This window comes from Urocitellus parryii, chromosome 3, assembly GCF_045843805.1.
Source record: "Urocitellus parryii isolate mUroPar1 chromosome 3, mUroPar1.hap1, whole genome shotgun sequence".
Classification (NCBI taxonomy): Eukaryota; Metazoa; Chordata; class Mammalia; order Rodentia; family Sciuridae; genus Urocitellus; species Urocitellus parryii.
In genome coordinates, this window is record NC_135533.1 from 27,113,962 (window position 1) to 27,130,746 (window position 16,785).

Below are 16,785 nucleotides of genomic sequence, written 5' to 3' on the forward strand. Positions count from 1 at the left end.
GTGCAGACCTTAGCATCATCTCGTCAAGAATGGCCAAAACATTGGCCATTACAACAAGCCACTCAAACGCTTCGAGGCCTAGGAGTGGCGACTAATCCCCATAGAAGTGCAATGGGTATTAGATTGGAAGGATCCTGAAGGATGTGAAGGAACTATACAGCCATATGTATTGGATCATCTTCCCTTAAATTTATGGGGACGAGATGTCTTAGATCAATTAGGTTTGACATTAACAAATAATATCAATCAAAATGCACCCACTATTATGGCTAGACAAGGTTTTAGGAAAGGAAAAAGATTAGAAAAAGACGAACAAGGTATAGGAGCACCAATACAAATAGATCAAGGAACAGACAGACATGGGTTGGATTTTCACAAAGGGCCACTGAGACAATAAAAATTACATGGAAATCAGAAAGACCAGTATGGGTTCCTCAGTGGCCCTTGACTAAAGAAAAGATACAAGTAGCCCATGATCTGGTCAAACAACAATTAGCGGAAGGACATATACAACCTTCTGTATCTCCCCATAATACTCCCATTTTTGTCATCAAAAAGAAATCTAGTAAATGGAGATTATTGCAAGATTTAAGAGCCATTAATAATGAGATGGTTATTATGGGACCTGCTCAATCGGGGATTCCTCAATTGTCTTCTTTGCCAAAAACTTGGTATGTTTTAGTTATAGACATTAAAGATTGTTTTTTTTTTTTCAATTCCAATTCATCCTGAGGATAATCCACGTTTTGCATTTACTATCCCTACACTGAATCATGAAGGTCCTGATCAGAGATATGAATGGAAAGTACTCCCTCAAGGGATGGCTAACAGCCCAACTATGTGTCAAATTTATGTTAACAAAGTAATCCAGCCACTTAGAAATCAAAATCCTGAATCGTGCCCAGCCAGACTGCGGCACAGCACCACATACAAAGAAAGATGTTGTGTCCGCCGAAAACTAAAAAATAAATATTAGAAAAATTCTCTCTCTCTCTCTCTGTCTTTAAAAAAAAAGCTATATTCTAAAAAAAATGTATTCTGTACATAAATGTGTATATCTATTATAAAATAACTCAAACAGTACAAAAGCATATAAAGTAAAATCCATTCCCTTCTTCCTGCATGAGGCACAGAGAAGACCACTGTTAATAGTTTTGTGTTCTTGTAGAAATTTTTATGCATGTATTTTTTACCCAGATGAGCTTATTATGTAAATTTTCTCCAACTCTTACTTTTTGACAAAGTAGTAACAAGTTCATGAGCTTTGAAAAAGTTCTTCAGTGCCACTTATTTTTTCATATTTAACAGCTTTATTGAAGTATAAATTGGCACCTGGCAGTGACATGTTTAGATAAGTTTTGATACCTGTGAAACCATTGAGACAATCAAGATAATAAACGTATCTATCCATTTCCCCCACGTTTCCTCATGTTTTTCTTCAGTGCCACTTTTTAATTATTAGAAATGATTCTGGAATTTAATGCTTAGTAAAGACTGTATATGGCTATTCATCCTTTTGTAAAGAATTAATTAAATAAAAGGGTGAGGGGGGCTGGGGATGTGGCTCAAGCGGTAGCCCGCTCGCCTGGCATGCGTGCGGCCCGGGTTCAATCCTCAGCACCACATACCAACAAAGATGTTGTGTCCGCCTAGAACTAAAAAATAAATAAATAAATAATAAAAAAAAAGGGTGAGGGATATGGCTCAGTGGTAAACTAAATCACAGTGGTAAACATATAATCACAACTAAATCTTAATTTACATTATCTCATATTCCTGCCTCAGCTTCCCAAGTATTTGGGATTTTGACAATACCACTATACCCAATTTTATTTTCTTTTAAATGGTAAACCTATATTAGTTAAATAATCAGGGGGAAAGTCTGCTTATATAGTAGGATAAATTAGGTTAAGGGTATTTTACTTCAGGTTATATATAATTAGTTTTTTTTTAAGAGAGAGTGAGAGGAGAGAGAGAGAGAGAGAGAGAGAAAGAGAGAGAGAGAGAGAGAGAGAGAGAGAATCTTTAATATTTATTTTTTAGTTCTCGGTGGACACAACATCTTCATTGGTATGTGGTGCTGAGGATGGAACCCGGGCCGCACGCATGCCAGATGAGTGCGCTACCGCTTGAGCCACATCTCCAGCCCCTAATTAGTTTTTTAATAAAGTTATGTTTCTTTTGAGCCCAGTGCTGATTTGCTTTGCAAAAATGGTGAACAGAGATTTCTCTGAGGTAGACAAAGATTCCTTTGAGGTAGTTAATGAAAACTACAGATTTATTTCTAGCTAAAAAATTTGCATAAACCCCTGTATTTTCTAAGCAGTTCAGAGTTTGCAAAATTCAGATTAAAAACTCAGTTAACAAAGGTAAATTCCACTCAACATTCATGCAGGTATATTTAAAAAATGTTTCAAAGCACTAGCACAAGTTCACATAAAAATTACAATTTAAAATGAAAATTAGCAATAATATAAATACACAAAAGACATGTTTTGCCAAAGTATGTCAACATTTTGTTTAAAGACCAAATAATGAATTGAATTTATATTTTTAAATCCTTAAAAGTATATCAAATTTAGTTTAAATCTGTCTCTCGCAGAATAGACAGGTGGAACAAACTCAGAAATTTTGTTAAAGTACATGGACTATGCTGGTAATTGTAATATCTAACACGATAGTGTTACCATAGAGTTGGTACTGTGCTGAACATTGCGTATATTAATTCACTTAATTCCTGGTTATTTATTTTTTAAATTTGGGGGGGTACATATATGAAGATTTTTAAAAAGATTTTAAGAGTCTAAAATATTTGATAGCTTTTTAAAAGGAATTAGAAAAAATTATAGTCTTTGCTTACAAAATTTTATAATTTGGGAACTAAGCCAGTGAGATGAACATAGCTGACAAAAAGTGTCGACAACATGCTATAATTTTTACTGCAAAAGTAATAATTAAAAATAAACAGCTATTTTTTTCCTTAGATATTTCATATCTCTTATATTCTGATTGGAGCTTGGCAAGTTGAAAGTATTAAGGGAAATCTTTTTGACCAAAGTCAACTGAAAGAAAATAAAAACAAATAGATGATAGAAATGAGAACAGGGCAGGCAAAGAACAGAAAGAAAAATTTGAATGGAAAGTTATAGTATGTCCCTGTGGACAACTCAGGATTAACAAGTGGGATCATTTCCTCTCAGTCAATTATACTAAGAATAAAAAAGCCAGAGGCAATTTTAACTATTACATATTAAGCCATTCTGGTTTTGCTTTTCACCATATGACAGTTGCTTAATTAATAGTTGTTGGTACTTGAAGACTTCGGAGGAAGTAATCACCTCTGTACATATTATTAAATTGTTCATAATAGATATTAAATTCTTTGGGATGCCCAGATACCAAGCTCTGTGAAGCGTAGCTCTTCTGTGAATCATGTCCTTTGAAATACTTGGAATTTGAAGAACAGGATATGTAGTTTATATTATAACTAATTTTTAGACAACATGACAAAGTAGTTTTTTCCTGTTTACTTTGTAAACTCTGAGTGCATTTAAAGTTGAAAGCAAAGGACAAAAGCTTCCTTTGTTCATGGCCCATATCCCAATATGTTTTTCTGAAATTGCCAATATTGTCTGACCAATGTCTTCATTTTTTATTGGCTATCAAATATTTATTACTAGTATTATTTCTATATAAAAGGCTATATAAAGAAGAGCGTCATAACTTTCTTTTAATTTTATATTAAGAAAAAGGACAGTTAATAAAGCTAAAATATACCTTCATTTTTATTTGTATATGGCTTGCTGCAAATTGAGAGAGATGAAGAATATTTTAGATCAAGGACAGATGTTAAGTAAAAGCTTATGATTTTGGGTAGACTGGAAACAAGATTAAATGAGCAGAGTAAATAAAAGTCCCTGGTCAACTGAATCCTAATGGGGAAATAACAGTACTATATAATGATGAATCCTCAGTTTCAAAAACAAATCTTTCCTGGAAGTGGTACCATTTCAGGTCAAGAGAAACGGTAAAAACAAAATAATGAGCACACATGGTCTTTACTAAAGTATGAACCAGAAAAGCTGATCTGCCTCAAAGAACCATTAATATTTTAATGCCAAATTTATAACACGTTTCTTCAAAAGTTTAACAGAGGTTTCGCTTTTAAAACTCGGAAAAAACAGTGATGGTAGGTGTAGTAAAAACTAAAGTTTTTAAATACTTGAAAACAATTACAGGCAAATGCCTTCAATTATCCTAAATATAGGAAAATCTTGTTGTACAGTCTCCTTTCTTTCTTCTCTCCTCTCCTCACTAGTAATTTTATTAAAGAAGACAGAAACAAATGTGCCATGATCTTACCCAATCAGTAGTATACCGATAATTCTAGTAGTTTTTAAAAAAATATATAGGTGCATTGATTTATCTTATAAGCAAGCATCAAGAACAGCATTTTTTAAAAATTGAGACAGGGTTTCACTATGTTGCCCAGCTGGCTTAAAACTCCTGGACTCAAGTAATCCTCTTGCTCAGCCTCCTGAGTAGCTTGAGACTATAGCTCAATTACCTAACAGTTTTCAATGATGTTCTTTGTATTTGTGTACTGGAGATCAAGCCCAGTGCCTGGCACATGTTAGGCAAGTGCTCTGCTGAGGAGTTATTTCCCCAGCCCCACCAAACAGTTTTTAAGTGATAGCTCACTGTTAAAATTATTCAGATCTTTTTATCTTTCTTTATTCCTGGGGCTACCATAATAAAATACCACAAACTGAGGACTCAGACACCACAAAAATTTATTGTCTCAGCTCAGGAGGCTAGGAGTCTGAGATGAAGGTGCTTGCAAGGTTGGGTGCTTCTAAGGGCTGTGAGAGAAGCTGTTGAATACCTTGAGCCTAGTGACTGATGGTGGGCTGACATATCACCCCAATCTCTGCCTCACCTCTACAGTATAGTCTCCCTTTGCTGGTTGTCTCCAAATTTTTTTTTTAATGTATATGCCTATGATATGCGTGACTCTTTTTTTTTTCAGTTGTAGATGGGTGCATTATTTTTATGTGGTGCTGAGGGTCAAACCCAGTGTCTCACACTTGCAAGGCAAGCGCTCTACCACGGAGCTACAGGCCTAGCTCCTACAAATTTCGTTAGTCACTGGATTAGGGTATAACCTAAGAACCTCAATTTAATGTGATTACCTCAAGTCCCTATGTCCAAATCAGATTGCATTCTGAGGTATAAGGAGTCATTCATCCATCTGCTATTGCCAGAGCTGGCCTGGAGTTCAGAGCATCATCCAGAGATCTTTACATACACTACTCAATGCTTTCTTCCTCATTGATAAAATTCTCAGTCTGGTTTCGGAATTGAAGTGCTTCTGGACTTAGATAACTTTATTCATTCTGTGAAACAGTATGGCAAATGAGAAGGAGGTAGGAATGGGAATCGGTCCTTATTATGTGCTGGACTGTTGTAAACTTCTGTATATTATCTACGAATATTAGTCCTTACCTTGATTTTCTTATGTAGCTGTACTATTACTACAGAGGAGACTCTCAAGGTGCAAAGAGTTTACTTAATTTACCCAAGGTCATAAAGGATTAGAGTGGTAAAGGGATGGGTGCATTTCTTTATTTTGGCATAGAACATAATTTTTTTTGGGGGGGGGTACAAGAAAGGATATTATTCTAAATGAAATAAGCCAGTCACAGAAAGAAAAAAATACTGTGTGGTTCCACTTACATAAAGTATCTAGAGTAGTCAAAGAAAAAAACAAGGAATAAAATGATTGTTGCCAGGGAGTGGGGAGTAGAGTAACTGGAGAATTCCTGCTTAATGGGTGTAAAGTTTTAGTTATATTAGATGAACACGTTCTAGAGGTGTGTCTATAACACACAAAGCAACTATATGATATTGTGTAATTTAATATTTTGAGAGTAGATCTCATAGCAGTTGTTCTTAACACACACATGCACCCACACAGAGAACATTATTCTTTTCCTCCTTTATATTTTGAAAAATTTCAAAGCTGCAGAGAACTTGAAAAAATAGTGCAATGAACACCCATATGCTTACCCTTCTTTGATTCAACTGCCAACATTTGCCACATTTTCTTCGTGTGAGTGTGTGTGTGTGTGTGTGTGTGTGTGTTTGAAAGGAGGGTGAGATCATTTGAAAGTAGTAGAATCTTAAAACTTCAAACTTTTTCTTCAAAAATAATAAGATCAATGCCATACAGGAATCATCTAGTTTAATTCAGATACTTACCAATACAGGACTTCACACTTAAAGAGAATCCAACAACAACAACAACAAAATGGAACAGTTGAAATTTTGTAGGACAGTGCATTTATTTTAAATATCTAAGAAATAGCTAGAGACATGATACTTAATATATTGAGTCTCCCTTTTATTTCCCAAATTTTTATTGGTGCATTATAGTTGTACATAATGTTGGGATTTGTTACATATTTGTACGTGCACACAATAACTAGTCTTTTAATTTCCAAGACAGCAGTATGATGTAGGTAATATTATCATTTTCACAGCTAACTCAAATAACTAAAGAGGTAACTTTCCCAGGATCACTCAACCCACGTGCACCAGAGCCCCATACAAACCCAGGCTGTGTGGTTCTAGAGTTTTAACTCTTTCCGCTTTGTGCCTAGATAAATACTTGGTGGCTGGGGTGGGGAGGGTCTCCGGATTTAGGAATTTTTGCTACCCTTCTACCTGCAAGTCATATTTAATAGGAAATACTGGCTTGGGTACTAACAACGATTCTCAGTTTTGTCTGGTGTAGCGCGCTTGGGCGCGCTTGTGTTTTTAAATCCATAACCTAAATCCAGAGAGAAACCAGCTACCAGAGAACTCATGGGAGGCGGGGTATGTTGCCTACGGCCGGCGGCCCAGAGCATCCTGGGAGTTGTAGTCCCAGGTGTCCAGGGCAAGCCTGCGCCGGGCTGCGGGAGAACCTGCCTGCATTCCCAGAAGCCTCCGGGGCGGCTTCTTCCCTGGAAACGCACTTCCGGGGACGCGGAGAGGGAGACGTTCCAAGAGGCTCCTCAGTGTGGGCGAGTGAAATGCCCTGGCTGTGAGGAACAGGTAGGTGTGGTCAAGAATGTTCCAATTTCAGAGTCTTTTGCATAAGTAGTTGGGGGTTTTATGTAAAACAACTAAGTCGAAGGAAATCAGGGACATTGGAAAACGTTGTCCACACTTTTGGAGGTGAAAATCGAATGAGGTATTTGATACAGCTTTAAAATGTTGTTTTGTACGGAGGAGTATGGAAATACTGCTGCTGGAGAAGCTGAGGGCTTGGAGCTAGACTGGCTGGGGTGTGCGGTGCGGAGCTGCAAGTTGCTATTTTTGAATAACCAGCTGATGCTGGTTGTGTAATCATGACCTGCTCGCGGTTCAAACCCACTCAGTGATGCAGGGATGGGCTTGCTCTGAGAACGTCCACAGTCATCACAGTTGCGGTCTCTTTCCATTGGCTCTAACTAGGAGGATTACTCACCCCCACCCCGCTTTTTCCTTTCTGCCAGCTCTAGGCTTCCTAATGACACAACTCAGGGGAAGGACGGGGGAGGCAGATTGCCCCGGGAGCATGATTTGCATTTCTCCAAAGCTCTGGTTTTGTGTTTGGTCATTGAAGGGACCAGGCATCACGTTAGAGAACGACCAAATATGGTGTACTCGCTTAAAGTGATTGTTCAGTGATCCAGTTGTGTGTTGTTATAAAACGATTTCCTCTGACTTTGGAGTAAGCAGTTATGCTTGTTAACAACTCAAAGACTTACAGATGGGGGGAAGGGGACACTTGATTGAAATCAGTGCCTTAAGGCTCGTGAAACAATCCTTAAGTTTTCATTCTTATCCTGCCTGTTTGAGATAAATAGTATTTGAAGAAGACATTGCTGATAGTTAAAATAGATATATGTAAATATCCTAAAATGGCAAATTGAACCACCAGTGGAACTATAAACTAAAAGGGGTAGAAGCATTGTAGTTGCAAATTGCAAATTTTAGGATGCACAATGCAGATCAGCTTTACCTAGTTTTGTTGTGGTATCCTTTTAAAACAATGTATTTCTTTTGCTTCTAATACAACTACAGAGTATTTCCTCATCCTCTTTTCACTGTAGTCATACGAGAAGGATGTAAAATTGTATTAAAACATTGATCATATGTTTCCAAGGCATTAAAGTGATTTGTATCCTTCTCAAATTATTTGAGAGTTATTTCTTTATCAAACAATTTATGAATTTAAGAATAGTCTGACCTTTTTTTTTTTTTTTTTTTTTTTTTGGTCCTTTTAAACCAATGCTGAAGATTGAACCCGGGGCATTGCATATACTATATAGGCATTCTACCACAAAGCTACATTCCCAATCCTAAACTGCCTTTTTGGTTTAACATTTCATTCATTTGGGGTGATTGCTAATTATTTTTTCTAATTTCATATGAATTCAAATTGAGTTTTTAGAAAAGTTTTATATTTACTTGGGGGGCATTTTTCCTGTTTCCTAGGCCCAAATCATCTCTACTGTGTATTCAAATGTACATGGGTTTCTTCTAAGTTGACTAAAGCTGTTTTAGAACTTCAGGTACCTCAAAGAGTAAGTACATCCTTTGGTTATATCTTATTTCCCTTCCTCCTGCTCAGTTAATAATAATGTTTTTGTTCCCCCTCTTCTTCAACCAAATAAAGGCACAGGACAGCCTTGTGAGTGCAAAGATTGATGACTTATTTTTTTCTAAGAAAACCCAAATTACAGGTAGAAAGGACTGCCAGTGTTCCCATAAAGAATTGATTTAGCTGCCATGAGACATGTGTCCTTTATAGCTAGCTGTTCCTCCGAATTGTCCTTGAAAAAATTATGATGGGTTTGTGAATTCCTAAAGCTCTTAGCCACTATTTTTGCTCCAGTCTTCTTTGAACTCTGTTCAAAACCACAGAAAAGATAACCTTTGAAAATGTTTTTATTCAAAATTATACCTTTGATTGCACTTAATTGTGTATCAGATTTTATCCATCCACTTCTCTGAAAATCACTGTGGAACAGATAGTCAAAAGACAAATGTGAAGTGGTTGTTTTGAAACAGTGTATTTTATTTGGCCAATAACTACTCCAAAGAGAATGTGTTATCATTATTGCTAGATAACTGTACTCATCTGTGGTTGTTTGCTGAGAATCCAGATTAAAAGCATATTCTTTCCTTAAAAAGTAAATAACCTACTACTAATTATTACAGCCTTAAATTTATGACTATTCTGGTTTTCAAAGGGTTTTACTGTTCACCAACTCACAACTACCTTATGGGACATTTTACTGATTAGAAATTTCAAGTTCAGAGGACATAGTAACTTGTTTGTAAATGACAGGTTAGGACTGGTATTGGGGTCTTTGGTCTCCTAGATGACAATACCATCCTGCCTTCCAGATAGAAACAATAAACCCACACGTCTGCATACAAGACCCAATTCAAAACTGTCACTAATGGCATGAGAGTTCATCAGTTTTGCTAAAGCAGAGACACAGTCAAACAGCTTGGAAGCTTCAGAGCACAGGATGGAATGAATTGTTCCCAATAAAGTGAATGCAACTGCCAGTAAAGTAAATTTGTAACTTTTTCAGTATCCAGGCCATGGATCCTCTGTTTGCTCTCTCATTCAATAAATAAGAGAATGCTTTCTATGTGCTAATGTTTAACTTAATAAAACAGAGGTATCTCTGCCCTGAAATTCATAATCTGGTGGGAAAGAAGAATACCCAAATAAGGGGAAGGAATGGGAGCATTTAGGGTAATGTTAGTTATGCAAAGAATACGATAGATAGGATTAAGAAAGTTCCAGGAAGAGTAACATGTGGGAAAGTCCGTATTTAACCAAATTAGAAAGTGGAAAATTTGGGAAGTTAAAAAGAAAAGCAATGTGGCTATAAAGGCTAGAGTATAGGTGGGAGAGCAGTTCATAAAGAAGCTTGAAAATTCAGGCAGCAATTAGATGGTTTAAATTGTGGGTACGTTTTAAAACTTTGGAGACTGTTCTGCTGGAAATGGGAAGCTATTGAATGTGAAGAAATGGAATAACATGATCAGTTTTATTTTTGAAAACAATTACATAATTCTCTTAATACACAAACAAGTAGAGATCTTTTTACTCTCTCAAGTATGAACATATTCTAATCTGGAAGTCAGTATTATTTTTCAGTTTTAAAACACTAAGCATATTCCTTCCCCAGCGATTAGGTGTTATCCCTCTTGAGGGATATAGGACTTATCAAATCACATGTATGTGGAATTAATAATTGGGCATAAAAAGTAAGTTACCTAAGGAAGTTATAAGGAGCTAGACATTAATTTCAGCACAAGGGTTTAGCTTACGAATTGATGTTAATAGTATTCTCCTTCTAGAAAAAAATACCATAGTTAGTCTTTGTTGACTCTCTATAAATAAAACTTTCGGTTAGTTCCAAAACTTGAATTAAGAATGCTTCATCAACAGCAGGTTCAGAGGACTAATGTAATACTTTTATTGATTTGCTGTAGGATCTAGTTAAACACATTTTAATACTAAAATAAATATTGGCCTACGTCAGTTCCTTAATGTTGTTTGACAGTCTGTAGGCTGGGAATTACAGGAATGAATTTATAATAATAGTTATTTATCCTGATCTTGTTTCTCATTGCCTTTGGATTGCAGTTTATAGACAAATCTCAATTACATTCCCTGCCTCTGGAAGGAAGAAGGAATTGTGACTAGGTTAGAACTTTAAGTGGGTTATTTTGAAGCTTTGAAAGAAACAGAGGGAACCTTTTTCTTATGTGTTCACAACTTTGATCAAATCTTTATTCTCCTTCATTCTCAATCTTTCTGTAACCCTGGATGGTAAATTTTTGGGAACATATATCTTATTACTTCACTTAGTACCTATAATAATCACTTAATGTGTAGTATTCTTAAAATTGATTCACATCAGCATTTAACATAGCATTAAACAACATAATCTTTTTGACTGTTAACACATTAGATGGAAGGTCCACTCTGAGTGGTCTCAGTGTTCTTCCAGGACCTAAAAGAGTTTTGTATATGCAAAATACTCAGCACAACATAAATATTCATTGAATGAATGATTGCTTACTCATAGCTGTTTTCTTGTTTAGTTGTACATTACGTGTGGCTCACCTTTGTGAGTTATTATGGTTTGGTACAGGGCCCAGTATTCATTTATTCAAATATTCCTAGAAATACTTATATGCCAGGCATTGTACAAACTGCTCACAATATATGGGGGAGACAGATGAATGAACAAAAACCAACAGGAGGCTGAATTCTGGAGTGTGACATTATTATTATCTTCCTGATGTAAACATTCTCAAATCTGCACTGGTGTTTTCAAGGCTGGAAAGGTTTTGCTTGCTAAAATTAAACAAGAAAGTTTTCTTCCAGTTTGCATGAAGAAGTAATTCCTTTGTCTTTTCATCCATAAAACTTTCTTAAACAGTTGCAACTTCTGATAATACTGGCAGGTAACATAATAAATATGTAGCAATCTAATATCCATACAAGAACTTAGAACTAACCATTTTTAATTTGAGATCATTTGCTTAAACTCTTTTATTTGTATGCTTGTATATACATATATACATATACTTCAAGCATACATATGTACATATAGACATATAAGTTTTATTAAAATTACTACTAATTCATAGGTTGGATTAAATAGGTAGCTAACGTTTTCTAAAGAACATTGTGTCCTCCCACTGGAACATAACAATCATACTCTAATCCAGTTTGTTAGCAGTTTGGTCATAGTTGTCTTTTCGACCCTGATCTCCTGGGAATGCTACTCCACCATCTCAATAGATCATATTTGATCCTTCAAAAGACAATGGATTTTGTAAACACCCATACTGTACCAGAAATAAAAATTATTCTCAACCTTTATTCCTTCATTGTGCTCTGATCTATAAAAGTAAATGTGCTACCTTATTAGTTTGAATAAAATGCTAGCTTATAGTTTATTATATACAGAAAACAGATTTTTAATTTGGGTCGAAACAGGCAAAGTACAGTTTTTCTTACAATAGCAGAAATAGAGACAGGTTGTCATTACTTCAAAGATCTTTGCATTCATCTCGTATGAACAGTAATAGTATAATGACCAACAAGTGCTGTAGAGTTCTCTGAGAGCACTTGGGTCTTGTTGAATCATCCTGGAAGAAGTTGAGCAGGATAATTTTAGAGACCCTTGTTCTTGGCTTTTCATTTGACTAACTCATTGAAGATGAGTCCATTTACTTTTAATAATTCCCCAGTGTACTCAATATGTAGAAATGAGATGAGCTTGCTTTTTCTTATTTAACATTCATTCAACAAATGTTCTTTGAACTTCTTCAGATTGCAAGCACTGAGCTGATCTCCAAATGTTAAGAAGTAAACATTTGCATAGCACATTGCCCCAGACATGTTTTAAGTACTTGACATTATATTATCTCTTTGAACAACCATGTGAGGTAGGCACTATTATCTTCTTCGTCAATTTACAGATGGATATGAGGCACAGGAGAGTTCTGGAGCTGGCCCAAGGTTAATTGGCTAGTAAGTGTGAGGAGATGGGGATGAGAACCAAGCATTCTGGTTCAGAGGCAGCTCCCACCCACTTTGCTGTCCTATATTGCTTTTTTCCTCATGCCTTTGCCTTTTATGAGCTGCTTTCATCTTTGCTTTATGCTGGTCTCCTTTTATACTAGCATGAGCATTTGAGGCTCAATTTGTAGTGTTTGCAGTTAATTGATAGCTAATGAGTGTTCTAACCCTTATTATATGTTTGAGTGCCTGATACCTAAAAATGGTTGATATTTGTGTATTGAATGCATGATTATTGACAACCAGGAGAATTTTAGGTGTGATGTTAAGATAATTTGACATTATTTTTGTTCTTCCTCTGAGTAACAGTGAAGAAAAATATTTATGACTAAATATTTTATAGTATATAGTCAATGGAAACCAATCATATGTGTTTGCACCTGAACTCTGAGGTCACACACATGTTACATATATGCATTTATACATTTATATTGTATAGAGAACAAAGGAATTTCCCTTTTAGCATCAATATTTCCTCAATAGATGTGTTGCTAATTGGTACCACCTTTCCTGCTGTAATCTGCTTTTCTCCCCTCATGCTTTGTCTTCTTGTGTGTCACCCCCTAGTCTGATTGAAAGTACTGCAGAAGCCTGCCTGCCATGGGCTGTCGAGATGTCCACGCAGCCACAGTCCTGTCCTTTCTATGTGGGATTGCCTCAGTGGCGGGCCTCTTTGCAGGAACTCTGCTTCCCAACTGGAGAAAATTACGACTGATTACATTCAACAGAAATGAGAAGAACCTGACTGTTTACACAGGCTTGTGGGTGAAATGTGCCCGGTACGACGGAAGCAGTGACTGCCTGATGTACGACCCTACTTGGTACTCATCAGTTGACCAGTTGGACTTGCGTGTCCTCCAGTTTGCCCTGCCCCTCAGCATCCTGATCGCAATGGGTGCCTTGCTGCTCTGCCTGATTGGAATGTGTAATACAGCCTTTAGGTCCTCTGTGCCTAACATCAAACTGGCCAAGTGTCTGGTCAATAGTGCAGGCTGCCACCTGGTGGCTGGGCTGCTGTTTTTTATGGCAGGTAATGTGAGCCTCTCTCCATCCATCTGGGTCATCTTTTATAACATCCATCTGAACAAGAAGTTTGAGCCAGTCTTTACATTTGACTATGCGGTATATGTCACCATCGCTAGTGCTGGAGGTCTTTTTATGACTTCCCTTCTACTGTTCATTTGGTATTGCGCATGCAAATCTTTGCCTTCTCCTTTCTGGCAGCCATTGTACTCCCATCCTCCCAGTATGCACACTTACTCGCAGCCCTATTCAGCTCGATCCCGCCTCTCTGCCATTGAAATTGACATTCCAGTAGTTTCACACACTACCTAATGGGGATATAGGTAATTGTTTAAAAAAATAAACTTGTTGTAGCCTCACATTCTCCCCATGTAAAGAGCTATATATACATTTTCCTGTGTTCCTAACCAGTCAATGAAGCCAAATTTGTGTGTCCTGCTAGAATGAAGTGCTGCTAGTTTTTATGAGGAGTAAATTACGTTATTTTAAGTGAGAAACATTCCTTTTATCTTGCTTCTTATACTGGAAGGGTTTTTAACCTCCTTGTTGATATCTGACCAATAATTTAAGTGGAAAGGACTTGTGTCACAACTGAGGTGATTTAGAACAACATGGTAAAGATGATGATTAAGAGAAGCTGTTTTATACAATCTTTCTGAGTATTTCAGATTGTATGGTGTCCTTTTTCTATAATACCTTAAACTGGAAAAAGAAAGGCAATTTCAAATATAAGAAATTTCCTTCCAATGGGGTAATATTTTGACAGTAGTCAATAATTTACCAGTTTAAGGCTTTAACTTTTCTTTGGGGGCGAATTGTACTGAATAGTCTTGTTGTGATAAAGATTATTTTCTTTTGTGAATTCCTTATCTTCTACCTCATACCAATGTTTGAAAACAAAATGGATTTTAAGTGATTTCATAGTAAAACTAACATTTTAAATATCTATTAGTTACAGATAACATTTAACAATTTTTAAAGTTAATGATTCCATAAATTGCTGAAGTTAAAATGTAACATGTGACAGGTTGGTGCTTTCTCTGAGGCAAAAAAAAAAAAACAAAAAAAAAAACAAAAAACCCATCCTTTTTTCCACATACCATCCATCAAGAAGTACTCATTACCACATATAATCAGTCTCCAAAGGGAAAGAAAAATTAAAAGGTTGTTCAAACCCAGTGATTTGTTCTCTTGAAGACAAAAATGGTAGGGGGCATGAGTCTGTTCTTCAGCACAACATTAAGAGATTCACTCACTGATTGCTGTTTGAGTAATGGGGTGAAGTAAGGGATGGCTTTTCTGTGACCACATTCACCCTTGATTCATTTCCTGCCCCCATCAATGATTATTTCCTTGATCGTATATCTCTGCCTAACACTTTAGTAGGTGCCTTAGAAGATACATGAAAATAGGAGATCTGGTCCCATCCATGAAGAAATTTTAATCTAATAGAAAAGATCAAACTGTTACCTGACAATTTGGGAACAGTCTGACTTCTTTAGCAGGTGGCCTTAACTTCTCAGTCATTGATCCAGGAATATAATTTCACCCAGAGATGAGACTTCCTGACAGACAAGTTGTACACTACCAGCAAGTCCCAAACTCTGGAAATTTGCTTTATTTCAATTCATTGAATACTTAGGGCACCTACCTTAGCCTACATGCTGTAATAACACTGTATCAAATTCTTGAGAATGGGCAAAAGTTGTAGAGAACTTTAAGTTGTACCTTTCCACCTCTGAAAGTATGATGATGTATTAAGGAGGGACATGTTTTAAAAATCTCCTCTGATGTGGTATCAATTAGATGAAACCAGGTTAACACTAAGATAAGACTTAGAAATTCAGGGATATTGGGTTTTTAGCCCTATGAACTTGAGCTGCTTATTTAGTTGGTGTGATTTGCTACTATTAGCATTATGTTTGCAAGGATTTTATTAACTATTAAAGATTTTACAAACAGCTAGTTATATGGTAAACAGATTATTATGCCTCTTTTACAAATCTGAGAGTATGGTTCTGATATTTCTAGAGATATATATATAGAGAGAGAGACAGAATTTTTTTCCTAATTCAAATACTACTTTATGTATATAGAAATAAATCCATTTGTGTAATTTTTAAATGGCATCAGTAGAAAGCATGCAAGGCTTTGGTTTTTAAACTGTGGCTTCTGATTTATCTCAGTTCTCATTCTTTTCATTCTTCTCAGTTGTAGCTGATCTTGATCATTCCAAGAACAATGGTAGGTGGAATTTTGAGATTAATATTAATTTTCCCTCTTTGCTAATTAATTTCAGTCCTTCATCTCACTAAATTTTGGTTCATAAGAATCAAGAATTCCGCCACCCCTTGGTCTTTGTGTAAACAATGTTAAAAAAAGTAGGCTAGATAGTTTTTAGTTCCTGGAACTATAACTATAAACATTGAGAATCCTTTGGCTTCATAATCTGTTGACACAGTAAGTATTTAATTATGGATTCACTTGGCAAAAGAAACAGCTGTTTCCTTATTGTCTTTTTAGTGTTTCAGATTTGCTATTTTTTAAATCCATCAAAGGAAAGCAAGTATTTATAGTTCGTTTAGTCACTCTTGAGCATTCATCAGGCTATCATTGTAAAGGGGGAATAATTTGTTGTTAAAGGCCTTTTACAGAAACCAACTTGGATAATAACCTCAAATGTTAGTATGGTGCACCAGATTTGGTTTATCCAGCCATGGAAGAAAAACAAATCAAGAACCTGAGTTTACTTGTATATATATGCTGTAATGGATAGTATGTTTGCTGTAAACTGCAAGGTAAAACCTCAATAAAGTGTACTGTACTTCTTGATGTTTATTAAAAATGTATTTTTACAAGTTTCTGCTTTTCTTGGTGGTTTTAAATGAAATATTTTGAAAAATGTTTCTCAAGTATACATAAATTTACAAAGACACAGTCCTATTTAAAACTTTATAGAATAGAAACTAGAAAGGTATTGAAAAGCATGGAATTGTTATTCCAGAAGTATCAAGACCCTTTATACAAGGGAGCCATCGGGGACACAATTTTTCCCAACTCGTACAAAAGCTTTAGATAACTACAGCCCTGGCCAACGCCTAATTCAACCT

At 36.0% G+C, this 16,785-nt stretch overlaps 1 protein-coding gene across 2 annotated transcripts; it reads left to right on the forward strand.

The window, feature by feature from the left end:
* Positions 1–7,014: 7,014 nt before the first annotated feature.
* Cldn12 (claudin 12) lies at positions 7,015–16,473 on the forward strand. 2 transcript variants are annotated; one of them, XM_026399385.2, is made up of 4 exons: positions 7,015–7,098; positions 8,527–8,615; positions 12,553–12,604; positions 13,220–16,473. In XM_026399385.2, exon 4 carries the CDS (start codon positions 13,253–13,255, stop codon positions 13,985–13,987), a length of 735 nt encoding a protein of 244 aa, XP_026255170.1. In that variant the 5' UTR covers positions 7,015–7,098; positions 8,527–8,615; positions 12,553–12,604; positions 13,220–13,252; the 3' UTR covers positions 13,988–16,473. The 2 variants fall into 2 exon arrangements, with proteins under 2 accessions (XP_026255170.1, XP_026255169.1); XM_026399384.2 differs by lacking the exon at positions 12,553–12,604.
* The last annotated feature ends 312 nt before the right edge of the window (positions 16,474–16,785 follow it).

Excerpts from the sequence above, each read along its gene's own strand:
- Cldn12 (XM_026399385.2), top strand. The coding sequence starts at position 13,253 with ATGGGCTGTCGAGATGTCCACGCAGCCACAGTCCTGTCCTTTCTATGT.